The sequence below is a fragment of the Pseudorasbora parva genome, chromosome 9 (genome assembly GCF_024679245.1).
Source record: "Pseudorasbora parva isolate DD20220531a chromosome 9, ASM2467924v1, whole genome shotgun sequence".
NCBI classification, from domain to species: domain Eukaryota; kingdom Metazoa; phylum Chordata; class Actinopteri; order Cypriniformes; family Gobionidae; genus Pseudorasbora; species Pseudorasbora parva.
The window spans coordinates 3,537,191-3,550,771 of NC_090180.1; the positions used below are offsets into that span (position 1 = coordinate 3,537,191).

General features: G+C 36.9%; 1 protein-coding gene across 1 annotated transcript; it reads right to left on the reverse strand.

The window, feature by feature from the left end:
* Positions 1–1,860: 1,860 nt before the first annotated feature.
* On the reverse strand, positions 1,861–13,355 carry zgc:113531 (uncharacterized protein LOC541359 homolog). The gene is made up of 3 exons (XM_067453489.1): positions 12,493–13,355; positions 7,508–7,637; positions 1,861–3,571 (listed from the first exon to the last, which is right to left on the reverse strand). The coding sequence occupies exons 1-3, from the start codon at positions 12,862–12,864 to the stop codon at positions 3,390–3,392; spliced, it is 684 nt and encodes a 227-aa protein (XP_067309590.1). The 5' UTR covers positions 12,865–13,355; the 3' UTR covers positions 1,861–3,389.
* Between the last annotated feature and the right edge of the window lie 226 nt (positions 13,356–13,581).

Here is a 13,581-nt window from a genome sequence, read left to right on the forward strand (position 1 = left end):
CAGGATAAGACTTAAACACGCTTTGGAAAATAGCTTCATGATGTACTCGCTCATTATAAACATTCTGTACATTTTGAACACAAAAAAGTCACGGACTGCAGCTTTAATTTGATGGAATTTCACTATAAATTGAAATGCAGAAAATCTTAACTTATATTTATTTTTTGTAGTGTAGATTTATGCTTCCATGACTAATTTATTTCACAAGTGAAATTGCTCAGTAAGGCAGTATCTAAATGCTGTTTAAATAAGGGTTTTGGGTATGTTTTTTCATTGATAGGCTACTTTTATTCAGCATTCAATTGACCAAAAGTGCATTTTATTTATATAACTTTCAAATAAATGCTATTCTTTTGTCTTCATGAAAAAATTATCAAAAAAATAGTTCCCACAAAAATATTAAGCAGCATTATAATATTAATACATTTTTATTTTCTTTAGCACCAAATCAGCATGATTTCTAAAATGAAAATCCAGCTTTGCCATTAGAAGAATAAATCATATTTTAGCATATATTTAAATAGAAAACATTTTACTTAAAATTTTAATATTTCAAAATATTGCTGTTTTACTGTATTTTTATCAAATAAATGCAGACTTGCTGTGCAAAGAGATTTCCTTTACCTACATATTTATACGATTACTGAGCTCACATTTAAAGGCATCATGTGAAGAATATTGTCCTTATTAGCGAAGTAAATATCAATTAATTTGATCTTAATTCATTCATATTTTGTCTCAGTGGCAATTAAGCTGCATTGCACTCGATGTAGATATATTCTTTATTCTTTTGGATGGAATTTGATAATATTATAAATGTTTCATTGCCGTTTATAAAAGTTTATACGTGCATCCATACACATATATACGACTATCTTATTGTTCCATCCATAAGTTTGTCATATTTCTTGTGCTAACAAACGCAATCAAGTGAAGCTCGCACAACTCTCATTAACAACCCTGCGAAGCACAAATGCTGTCCTTGAGATCATCAGGATATTATTTATTCAACGTTAACTTCAGCAACTCCCGCTTCGCAGTTTGTGAAATCACACCAGTGCCGCAACGAATGGTAAATGGACTGCATTTATTGCATTTATAATGCGCTTTTTATTTTGATGCCATTCTTTTATCTCACCCTTGGGTCAGCAAAGCCTCCCATCTTGAGAACTCTCGCGCACACACACACTTGCACGTAATGTTAACCCTCTCTCCTTCATCACCCTTTTTGCCCTCAGTCATTCTCCGGGAAGAACTCCATCTGCGCTCGATTATGTGAGAGAGGGACAGAAGTGGGCAAGTATTCCACACCTACACAATGACTTGCGTAAGAGACTGACGGCCTCAGAGTCTTCACGCCTGGGGCACATTTTTAAAGACTTGCTGTGTCTATCAAGGTTTTTTGTACATTGAATGTCAAAAATACTATATCTTATATAGAATGCATTATGTCATATCAAACATACTTTTTGTATACAATCAATAAATCTGATGCTACAAGAATTTGATGGTGGGTTACTGGGTTTCTTGAGTAGAATGTCATATTTAATGTGGTTTGTGTGTGCAAAATGCAAAACGGATCTGAACAAAGCAATAAATCTCATATTTATTCCTGATTATTTTAACAGCCACCTTTAACCAGCACCAGTCCAAATCTCCGCTCGGGGACATGGACGTTTATTGGAAAGGGAACATTGTAAACTGTCAGCCACGTGGAGGAAACTCAATAATATGTTCCTCAAAAAGGTATTTTTTTATGTGACAGGTGCTGCAATAAACTAGTAGATACAACATCACCAACATCCTCCAAATGTATATGTGGGATAATAAGACAAGACTCATAGATCACTTGTGGTTTATTTATATGTGTGTACATTGTGTATCATTGCTGCAAATTCAAGTCTCGAAAAAAAGTAGCAATATTCCCGCAGCTTTTAATGAAGTATCAGAAAAGAAATAAATCAAAAATTAAGAGAAATTCATTTATGATAGGTTAGTTTGTTTGTATTTTATGCTACATTAGCTGTTTCCATGCCTGCATGGCAGTAATGTAAATCTTGAAATCTGAACATACTTTGGTTCATGCATTTGAAGCAGAAAATTATATAAACATACACACTATAATACTTCAAATGATATATAAATATAAAACAATCGCAAAGATTAGCGCAATATCATCGCATCTACAGGAGAAACTGTGCACTACACAGAGCCCAATATATATTTTTTAACACAACTGCACTGTAGATACAAAAGGCATATAAACAATGTAATATGCTCATTGTGCTATTTTTTTTTTTTTTTTAGCCATGCCAAAAAGGTGTCTTAAACTAATCTCTATTATCTGGTTCATTAGGGAACATTCCGTAATAAGTCAAAGCAATATTATTATGAGTACCAACTAATTATGTACATTAACAACTGCAATGTTAAAGGGTTAGTTCACCCAAAAATGTTAATTCTGTCATTAATTCCTCTCCCTCATGTCGCTCCAAACCCATAAGACATTTGTTTATCTTCAGAACACAAATTAAGCTCTTTTTATGTGAAACTTAACACTTTCAAGGTACCAGAAAGGTACTAAAGACATCGTTAAAGTAATCCATGTGACTCCAGTGGCTTAACCTCTTATGAAGCGGCGTGAACGCTTTGATTGTGCAATTTAAAAAAAAAAAAATTAATAAAATATCAATTTCCATCATTTGTTTACACAAAATCTGCTCTTGTTTTAACACAATGCGCATGCGCCTTGGTGCTCTCGTGAACGTGCGCATGCAAGATTAATATTTTGTAAATAAAGCGGTAAATTATGTGTTGTTGGTTTTTTTTGCACAAACAAAGTACTCGTGCCAGTTCATAAAATGAGGTTAAACCACTTGGGTCACATAGATTACTTTTAAGATGGCTTTGCTACCTATCTGGGGTTTGAGAATGGTAGTTGCGTAGGCTGTCAATGGAGGGACAGAAAGATCTCAGATCTTAATTTGTGTTTGAAGCTGAACGAATGTTTTATGTGTTTGGATTGGAATAACACGAGGATGACAGAATTTTTATTTTTGGGTGTAATAATAGACTATTTTTAATCATTAAAAGCGTGTAGGCACTTTCATCAGGAAGTGTGGCTAGATCAGCGGTTCTCAAATCTATCCTAGGGACCCCTCACCATTGTACATTTTGTGTGTCCTCTTTATCTGACACACCCAATTCAAGTCTTGTATTCTCTTCTAATGAGTTGAATCAGGTGTGTTAGATGAGGGACACAAACAAAATGTGCAACAGTAAGGGGTCCCCAGGACAGGTTTGAGAACCACTGGTTTAGATATCTGCTGAGTTTTTGTCATCCATTGTATAAATATGATGACAGATGACCACATTTATGACCTGTTTCCTCAGTTTAGCCCCTCATCAGGCTGGCAGTTGCGGACATGGGAACACGTTGCCAGATTGTTTCCCTCCCAATAACCTGCATCCTGACCGTCATGACATCGACATTTAGTACAGGAGTCGACCCACACTGGCTCACCTCCAGGGATCACTTGAGTCCTAGAGGCATTCACATAACAGTTGGGGCCTGAAACCACAAAGAGAGAGATGATTAATGAGGCCCATTATCTGTAGATAAAGGTGAAGTATTTGCAGTGTTTTCCTATCCCACATTAACAAACAAAGACAGCTATATAGTGTTACTAAAGCATTGTTTTGACCCTGACCAGCCTGACACCGCAACACTTTGACACTAACTCAGCCAATAATTTGAGTTTTGGGACGGGACTATCGGTGTGCTCAAACTATGGCAGTGTAATCATAAGGCCACCCACATATGATATATTATTTTGTCTGGTATTCTCTGCTCTGCTTAATTGTGACAAAGTTGCATTTGTTTTTCCAACTTGAAAAAAAGTGTCAATATATTGAATTAACCACACTTAATTTTGCGATTCCAGAAGTTTCAAGAACTGTGTGTGTGTGTGTGTGTGTGTGTGTGTGTGTGTGTATATATATATATTAGGGCTGTCAAATTTACGCAAATTCATTTTAACGGCACTAAATTTATTAACGCGCTTTAACGCAGCGCGCATTTTCTGTTTGATCTGTGGCATAGCCCGTAGTTGGAAATAGTAAGAGCAGTCATAGACGCAAAGGATGCAGCAGCAAACATTAATATAGAAAGAAAAGGGTTGACATTAACATTACTATTCTAAACCAAAAGTGCATTGCCTACAAGCGACCACATTTTCTGTTTAACTTTTATTAGACTCCAGGTCTATAAGAAAGAAAAGTGAGTTTTTTCACTAAGCGCATTCTCTGCAGTCCGAGCGCGATGCACTGAAGCTCACTCTCGCTCAATCTGAGGTAAATCATTAACACATCACCCCTTACAGAACACGTGTTTTATACAAAATGCCGGCAGTTAAACAGGGAACGCAGATCTCTTAAAGGGGCCGCACTATATTCCTACCTGTGTAATATGGACCTCCTCCAGGTATGGTCTGGTTCTGGTGCGCTCACAGGTCCGCATGACAACTTTAACATTACCAATTTTTCATACGAACTGTGCTCTGCTCTGAATTAAACTGCCAGTGTAAAAACTCCCTTTATATTCTTAAAATGAGAGAAATCACTGCTTATTCTTAATTTTTACGTTTAGGCTTAAGAGACATGAACAATTTCTTTGATATACATCTATGACCTTTGATACGTCTAGTCTTCATGCTTCAACCAAAAGTATGGTTTCACTAATAATAAATGTACATTTGCATAAAGCATGCATATTTGTCCAAACCCATGTTGATTAGAGTATTAAAAACTTAATTTAAACTTAATTTAGGATACATTTTACAATTGCTAAAAATCTGTGATTAAATTGCGATTAATCGCGAGTTAACTCATGACAATCATGCGATTAATCATGATTAAATATTTTAATTGATGGACAGCCCTATATATATATATAGGCGTAATTTACGGGTGGGACATGTCCCCACCCCTTTTTTTAAAACATCTTGCTTCACGGATTAACCTAATACAAACAAAACATCTCTGGTTAACTAGAAGAGCATCATTTTGTTTGTTTGTTAAATAAGAGGCGATCTGGCGCTCGTTGCCGCTGTTATCAGTGGAGCAGATTTCTCTCGCGGCTCCTGCAGTCTTCACACAGACGAGCGCTTTAATCTAACGCTTAACGCCGCTGCAGAGACTTTCTATTTGTTCTGGTCAGATCACCAAACAAAATGCACAAAAACTGTCCCTGCTCTTGATGTACTGATGATATTCGGTTTTGATGAGAGAAAAAATCGGCTACGAGGGCAGATTAGAACCGAGAACTTCTGACAAGTTTAACAGACTAGACCAGGGATGATAAGCAAAGTGTGCAAATCTATGCCTTTATTAATGTGAAAATTCTTGGCACAACGCTATTGTGTTTAGATGCAATAATTAAACGAGATCTATATCAATAAATGAACTATTTAATTGATTTCCGGACATCTTAATACTAATTTTTCTGCAATTGTTATTGTACATATTTTACATCTGATATAACATTGTATCAGCAATGCTACCCCCCTTAATACGCCATATAGTTCATATCATATGCACGCGAAAAACTGCCTACCATATGCACACCAAAGCTCATTTTGACGTATGAGTGCCCCTCAAACGTCAAAATGAACTTTGGCGTGCATAGTACGCAGTTTTTCGCGTGCATATGATACACAATTTATGTCCCACCCACTTTTTAAAACAAAGTTACGCCACCGTATATATATATTAGATGCTGAGGGGGTAAATTTAAAATAAATATATACATTTAGTTTATATCTTGTGTATATATTTTTTTAGCATTATAATTAAGATTTAATTATATATTTTTTTATTTAAATCATCCTGCAGCCCCTGGTTGAGAATCACTATAGTAGGAGTTGCTATGCGATTGCTATGGTGGTTTAGAGCTTTTTCTTACTGTTGTTATATGGTTGCTATGCTATTCTTAGTGTTGCCAAGTGGTTGAAAAAAAGTCCATCAAGTCTCTTTAATACTGGATTTGTCTCTTTTCTCTCCTGTTTTATCATTAGAATTTCAAAAATCTAAATTCATAATGCATAGAGAATTACCAGATCACCTCTCCACAAAAGGCTGCACAACTTTGGGTATCATTCGTGTCTGCTGCACAAACTAGACAGGTTATGTGCAGAATATAAATACTTAAGGTCAAGAGTTTTTGCTAAACCTGAAGCAAGCTCCACTAATTAGTACGCTGTCGAGTGTGGATAATGGCACAATTTAGAGTGTTTAATATTTAAGATAAGGTTTTACTTTAATTTTGAAGTTACTGTAGATTAACTGAAAGGCAGAAAAATGCAACATCATTTGAGGAACTGACCCTTTATCACATATAGGTGAAGTATATATGCTTTGATTAATGTGTTGGTTTGGCTGCCTACATGCCTGCCTTATCTTTAGTCTGTAAACACTATAATTGCCTTCATACTTCACAGTGTACAGAGAAGACAATACGGTGGAAGCTAAACTCATAAGGAGCGTTATCTTATTTCAGGTGCACAAGCCGGTCTAGCACATGGCCTGACATCTCCCCATCTGTTATTGAATGAATTATATGACGATATAACATACACCACAGCATCATTACCAAAGACCAAACACAATTGTGTCCTCCATGTATATATGGAGGCTATGAGAATGTCATACTGCATTAGCCAAGACCAAGACAATTGCATAGAAGTTTAATCAGCCTTACAGCCATGGCAATGTTTTCTTTTTAAATAAAAAATAATTAAAAATCTTACAGAAATGTAATATTCACAGATGTAAAGCATTGAAAATATATATTTTTAAATGTATCTTCATGTTACATGTGTAAATACTGTATGTTTACATATTCACTATATTGCCAAAAGTATTGGCACACTCCTCCAAATCACTGAGTTCAGGTGTTTGATCCCTTCATGGCCACAGGTGTATAAATCAAGCTCTAGGCCTGCAGACGCTTCTACACACATTAGTGAAAGAACGGGTCGCTCTCAGGAGCTCAGTGAACTCAAGCGTGGTGCCGTGATAGGTTGCCACCTGTGCAATAAGTCCATTCCTGACATTTCCTCACTACTAAATATTCCACAGTCTACTTTTAGTGGGATTATAACAAACTGGTTCCGATATAACAGCTTTGGGATGAATTAGAGCGGAGACTGAGAGCCAGGCCTTCATGTCCAACATCAGTGCCTGACCTCACAAATGAGCTTCTAGAAGAATTGGTCAAAAATTCCCATAAACACACTCCCAAACCTTGTGGAAGAGTTGAATCTGTTATAGCTTGCAAAGGGTGGGCCAGCTCCATATTAAACCCCACAGATTAAGAATAGGATGTCAAGTTCATGTGCATGTAAAGGCAGGCGTCCCAAAACTTTTGACAATACAGTGTATGTGAAAACATATTAATGAATATATATGCATGCCTCATGTTATGTCGTTTGAATCAATTGCCACTTACCATCCTTGCATTGAGGGCAGCACTCCCCTTTCTGATAGACTGGATTAACACATGGTGGAGGGGCACAATCTGCTACCTGACAACGGGCGATGCCGTCGCTGTAACATGTACACTCTTCACATGCTGAGGGCTGTAAATCAAATGCAAATCATCAGTTGAAAGTAGGTTATCAACTGCTGTAACTCCATCAAAAGACATGTCTTACTCTATTCTTCAAAAAGGCTTTTTAAAGCGATCCAGCAGGACTATCAAATTGCTCGCTTGTATACATAATGCAGACATTTGATGTTGTGCCAATACAACACTGCGTTTTAACGTCCTACAATGTGAAGAATGTGATCAAATTCCACTCCCACAAGACTGTTTAAGTAGGAGCCGCATTACCACCTGTGGTTCAAACAGTACTGGAGGTTGGGTTAAATGGACTGGAAGAAAATGATGTCAGCTCAGGCAAAGTATATTCCTTGGAGTCTGTCAGAAGGCTTCAATTTTCCCCTCAGGGCTTCCCCATTAGCCATAATAACCAAATCAAGGAGATAATGAAGCACATATAAGCCCTGCATTTTCCAAGCCTGTGCCACCAGAGATATTTCATTCTTCAATTCCTTAAGCAGAGTATTAAATTGCCCTTTATGACTCCAGTCTAGTGTGCATCAGATGTGTTCTTCACCTTGACTCAGAACAAAAGAAGCCTACTGTATTAGCTTTTAACTTGCACAATGTATAAATATGTTAATGGACGGGTACGTAGGAACTGGCTCAAATCAAACAGTTATCTTTCAGAAACAAAGGGTTGCTTTTGTTCTGAGCTTACAAAAAAAGTACATCCAACCTATAAGACAGTGTCATAATTAGTGCTAGTTTTACTCAGCGATCTTAATCAATAGAAATGACTGTTACTGCGGACACAGATTTACTGTAGTGCTATTTCATCTGTGACTGAACGAATCGTCCTCCCTTTCATGATTTCATTAGATGGACCCCAGGAGCTGAATGTGTTGCACCAAAATCCTCTTTCACTGCTGATGAGACGATTTAAATATGTATTTGCGTACCAAGATATCTCAGCACAGCAGATCCTTGTTAACAAACTTGATTTGGTTAAAAATAAAGGATAATAAGATAATAATTTGGTCGATTTAGTGTTTTAACAAATAGGTACAGTGAATGATTTAATAACACGCTCTTTCATTATACATGCACACTTTGCCACCTACTGGTGCAGAGATTAACATAACCTGCCGAAGGAGTCACTGAGATGAATTAAAGAGATAATTCACTTGAAAGTTAGCCCATGATTTACTCCCCCTCAAGTCATCCTAGGTGTATATGACATTCTTCTTTCAGACGAATACAATCTTATACCTCCGACTTGAGCTGCAATTCAACGACTGGCTGCTAGAGACAGGATCCAAAAGGGAGTTAAATCTGGATCTCCCCCATGTTAAAATGCCCAACTTTACAGCAGAAAAAAAAAACACGTTTACAGCCTGGTTTTGGTCAAAACTAAGGGGATGTGATTTTTAAAACTGAACTCATCTGTTTTAATTATATTAAGCATAAGTAAATTCTAAAGTTTTTCATAACGAAGGGCGTGGCCACTTGAGTGACAGGTGGATTGCCACTATGGTTGAACTAGGTGGGCGTGGTTTCAGCAACCAGGCACCTCAGCTCCACCCACGTCCTGCCACTTTTCCCACACTTTTAAAAATGCTGGGTTGTTTTAACCCAATTTTTGGTCAAATATGGATTAACCCAGCAATTGGGTTGTTTTAACCCAAAGATTGGATTTTAATCCTGCGGTTGGGTTAAATATTTGCTCATATTTGTTAAAACAACCCAACTGCTGGGTTAGTCCATATTTGACCCAACATTGGGTTGTTTTTTACTCCGAATTTTTTAGAGTGCATGTTCGGCTTTTAGGCTTCAAAAATGCTCTTCGGAAACCTACGGGTGATGTAATGGACACTACGTCCATATTTAGTTTTTTTTTTTACAGTCTATGGCCCTACGTCATATGCTGGAGCGCCAGTCTTTTGTGAGCACATGTACCACAGTTAGTGGAAGTTACACAGTTAGGAAAGTCCACACACAAACACATCGCTTCGCTTAAGAAGGACTTTATTAACCCCCAAAGCCGTCTGATGCACTTTTATGATTAATAGATGCACTTTTATGATGGACGGATGCACTTTTATGATGGACAGATGCACTTTTATGATGAATAGATGCACTTTTATGATGAATGGATGCACTTTTATGATGGACGGATGCACTTTTATGATGGACGGATGCACTTTTATGATGGATACAGAAACAGCCATTCACTGCAATTAAGTTTGGAACAGGACATTTTTTATATAACTGACTGTATTCGTCTGAAAGAAGAATGTCATACACACCTAGAATGACCTGAGGGGGAGTAAATCACAGGGCAATTTTATTTTTTGGGTGAACTATCCAGTAGTATATTCCTGCACAACCGGAGGCTGCAGTTTCAGGACCCCAGTTTCAGGACCCCAATTCTAGGACCCTCGTTTTTTGTGACAGCGCCACCTACAGAACTGGATGATATAGCGGTGTGCTGCAGTTTCAGGACCTCAGTTCTACGACCCAGGTGGTTTAGTTAGTAGCCTACATAGTATCAAGATATTTAATCTCAGGAGTATATTTTATGTGATTTTTTAAATTAAAAATGCATCAGAGGTTAATTACAAAGTGTGTAATACCTGCTTTGATGCACAATTTTAAATTTAAACAAATTAATTAACACAAAATATAAATAAAAAATGTATATCAATCTTTAAAAAAAAGTTGAGTACCTTAAATCTTAATTTCTTGAATTATACTCTGTATTGATTAACCTCCTTAAGTTTAACTAATTAGTTCATTATCAGGGAAAATAAAGATGGAATCAGTATATGCAGTCACTAAATTACAGTCAGATATTTTAAAGTTTGTAGAGAGGCAAGGCAAGACTCAAGAATGATTGAAGAATATATATTTGTCATTTTTGCAATAACAACAGCACCAAAAAGACCCCTTTTTCATCAGTTGCTGCACAGACAGAATGATATATATAGCCAAACAGAATATTAATGTTACTCATGTCTAATTCCAAACTCCAAATGTGTAAGTATATAAGAGCTATATCCACCAATTGAGACCATGGTGCTATACAGTTGAAGCTGCATATGTGAGGCAACTCACAAACTGTAAACATTTCCTATACATTTTACTAAGCTGGATGATGACTGACAGTCCTTATACTAATCTGGTGAACATGGTAATTTTGATAAATGAGCCAAGGCACAAAATGAACTGTAGATAAAATTAATAAAAAACTGCACAAGTTATAAAAACCAGCAAGTGTTACAGAGATGAATATACAAATATATATTGTTATAACCATCCTATTTTGAAGCGCTCCATCAGAAGAAGACACCACCAGTTTCTAATGAAAGGCATGTCCATCTGAAAGATGTGTGACATTGACAGATACTATATTAGCATATGCTTGGCAAAACAAAAACAACAAAAAAACACTGATGAGACTTTATCCCGCAGTCATTTCTACAGTGATGGCGTGGCAATCCCTAAAAGCAAAAAAAAAAAAAGGTAACACGTCAAAAGCCATTGCCATCTCGGTTACATTATGAAATTTACATGATATGCAGAATGGAATATAATAATATTTATTTGGAGAGGCTAAATATGCATTTATTAATTACTGCAATGTTATGCCCAGTCTTTTCAGTCTAGCTCCAAGGATAACAAAAAAACATTTGTGCAAGATTCATACAGAAAAATTATTTAAAAAAAATTAAAGGATTAATTTTCAACTTTTTAATCCTTCACAGATATCAGTACAGGCTATAAGAACGTAGCCAAAGTATAAATGGCTGAACTTGTCAAACATTATGCATCATTTAGACAGACTAATATTGTAGTGCAACAAGGCAGTCAGCGCAGTTATATTTTATTCTTAACTATGGTAAAACAATGAGTATTCAGCAAGTCTGCCCTCTAATACAGTAAGCTACAGGTAATCGTACACACCCTTACCAACATGCTTTTGTCATCTTTTTAAGTTTAATTAATGTGCTGGCAGCTGGCTAGATGCATTATAGTCATTAAAAATCAAAAAGGATTTAATAAATCTCAGCCACACCACGATCAAGAACATCCAAGCCTAATTAATAAAACTAGCACACAAATTCTTAATTCGTGTGAATTAATTCTTAATTCATAGCAGTTCACTTACGTACATTTTGTTTCATGTAAAAGTTATAAAATAAAATTTGATTGAATATCAGTACTCACAGTCTGATCGGTGTCCATAGTCCATCTTAAATTAGTGTTTTGGTGATTAAATTCGGTAGGTGGTGCTGTCACAAAAAACTAGGGTCCTAGAACTGCGGTCTTAGAACTGGGGTCCTGAAACTGCAGCCTCCGGTTGTGCAGGAATACCCTTCTCGAACTATCCCTTTTACTTTACCATGAACCACGTGATGGCGCTACATATTCTGAATCTCCTTTTGGGACCAATACCAAACGTTAAAACAAATTCACCGCCTAATGAAAATAAATTAAAATTACTGAAACGTTAGGTGGCCTATGGAAAACAATTAGGCTATTGTCGATGTATAATCAAACTCTTTTATTTTGTCACTATTAGCCTACGTTAAATTTTACTTCAACATGAATTTATTACAGGTGTTTTTCAACTGCGTGCAGCCTCGCGGAAGAGCAATTAAAACGAAAAATATAAAGCCAGAAAGCATTCAGACCTAAATAAAGAATAAATCCATGACTTAACTTTGTAAAAAATATTGTTCTCTCTCTCTCTCTCTCTCTCTCTCTCTCTCTCTCTCTCTCTCTCTCTCTCTCTCTCTCTCTCTCTCTCTCTCTCTCTCTCTCTCTCTCTCTCTAGCTATATGTCACCCTTGTGTGCTTGTATTACAGACATATTGAATGAAGTTCACCTGAAATTGTTGCCCCAGTTCGTAGACTTCTCCCCAGTGCTCGCAGCCGACCATCTCGCATCTCGGGCAGCAGTCTGTCGGGTAATGGCTGACATGGATGCAGGCGGCGGGCAGGGATGTGCACTCGGTCCGTGCGCAAGCAGATCCGTCTGTTGTACATTCGCATTGTGTGCAATGATCCGAATCTAAAAAGTACCATTCGCCCACATAATAAACACTGCCGTTCTCCTCGCAGGTCGTCTCATGTTGTCCAGCAACCGAGAAAGCCACAGCACACTGGCCGCAGATCAACAGGGTAAGCCAGACATGAAGAAAACTCACCGGGGAACCCCAGACTAGCGCCATGCCAATCACCGAACAATTCTCAGTCATAAAAACAAGACCTGCACATGCACCATAAATACAAACTGCTATGTTGTTTTAAATAACTAACTATTGCAAACGTCTATTTAACTATACTGGATAAGTTTAAAAGCGTTTCATGGTCAGAATGCGCTGTGCGCGCTTTGGAGGCAGTTGCGCACAGGGAAAGTTTTACGCCTCCTGGGTTATGTTTCAATTTACACGTGACAGCCAAATACCAGAATATTGATAGGCTGTGGTTTTATGAGACATTTGCATTTATTGCAGCTATGCTTGTCTATTGAGAGTTTAAAATGGTTGTGATGGTTGCTTTTGAAAATTTAAGATCGATTTATACCATTTAACACTGTGAATTGTCCAAACTTTTTGTTTTTAGAGAGGAGTGGGGAATAACTTTTAGAGCAGAATCATTTTGCAGCGACACTAAACATACGTTGTCTCTACTTAAAAATCAAAGTTTAGAATATTTTAAATAGCCATGTCCATTATAATGGATGTGATCAACATTCTCATAATTATAGCCACATATGGATGTGTTCGAAATTTAAAGAACTTTAAATTTCCAAGGGCCAGGGGAGTTTTAAACTGGGGTCCCCCAAAAGGTTCTAAGGGGTCCCCAGGAATTTTTTTAGAGAATAAAAAGACAAAGCAAAAATGGTTAAACTCAACCAACTGTTACATTTATAATTGTTTCTCTCCTTTCATGTCGTATGCCTACATTTACCA

What these genes read in the sequence shown, in the direction of transcription:
- zgc:113531 (XM_067453489.1), bottom strand. Translation starts at nt 12,864, where the DNA reads ATGACTGAGAATTGTTCGGTGATTGGCATGGCGCTAGTCTGGGGTTCC. An exon ending in AACTGGGGCAACAATTTCAG is followed by an intron (nt 7,638 to 12,492) that starts GTGAACTTCATT and finishes TTTGATTTACAG; the next exon opens with CCCTCAGCATGTGAAGAGTG. An exon ending in CTGCCCTCAATGCAAGGATG is followed by an intron (nt 3,572 to 7,507) that starts GTAAGTGGCAAT and finishes TTGTGGTTTCAG; the next exon opens with GCCCCAACTGTTATGTGAAT.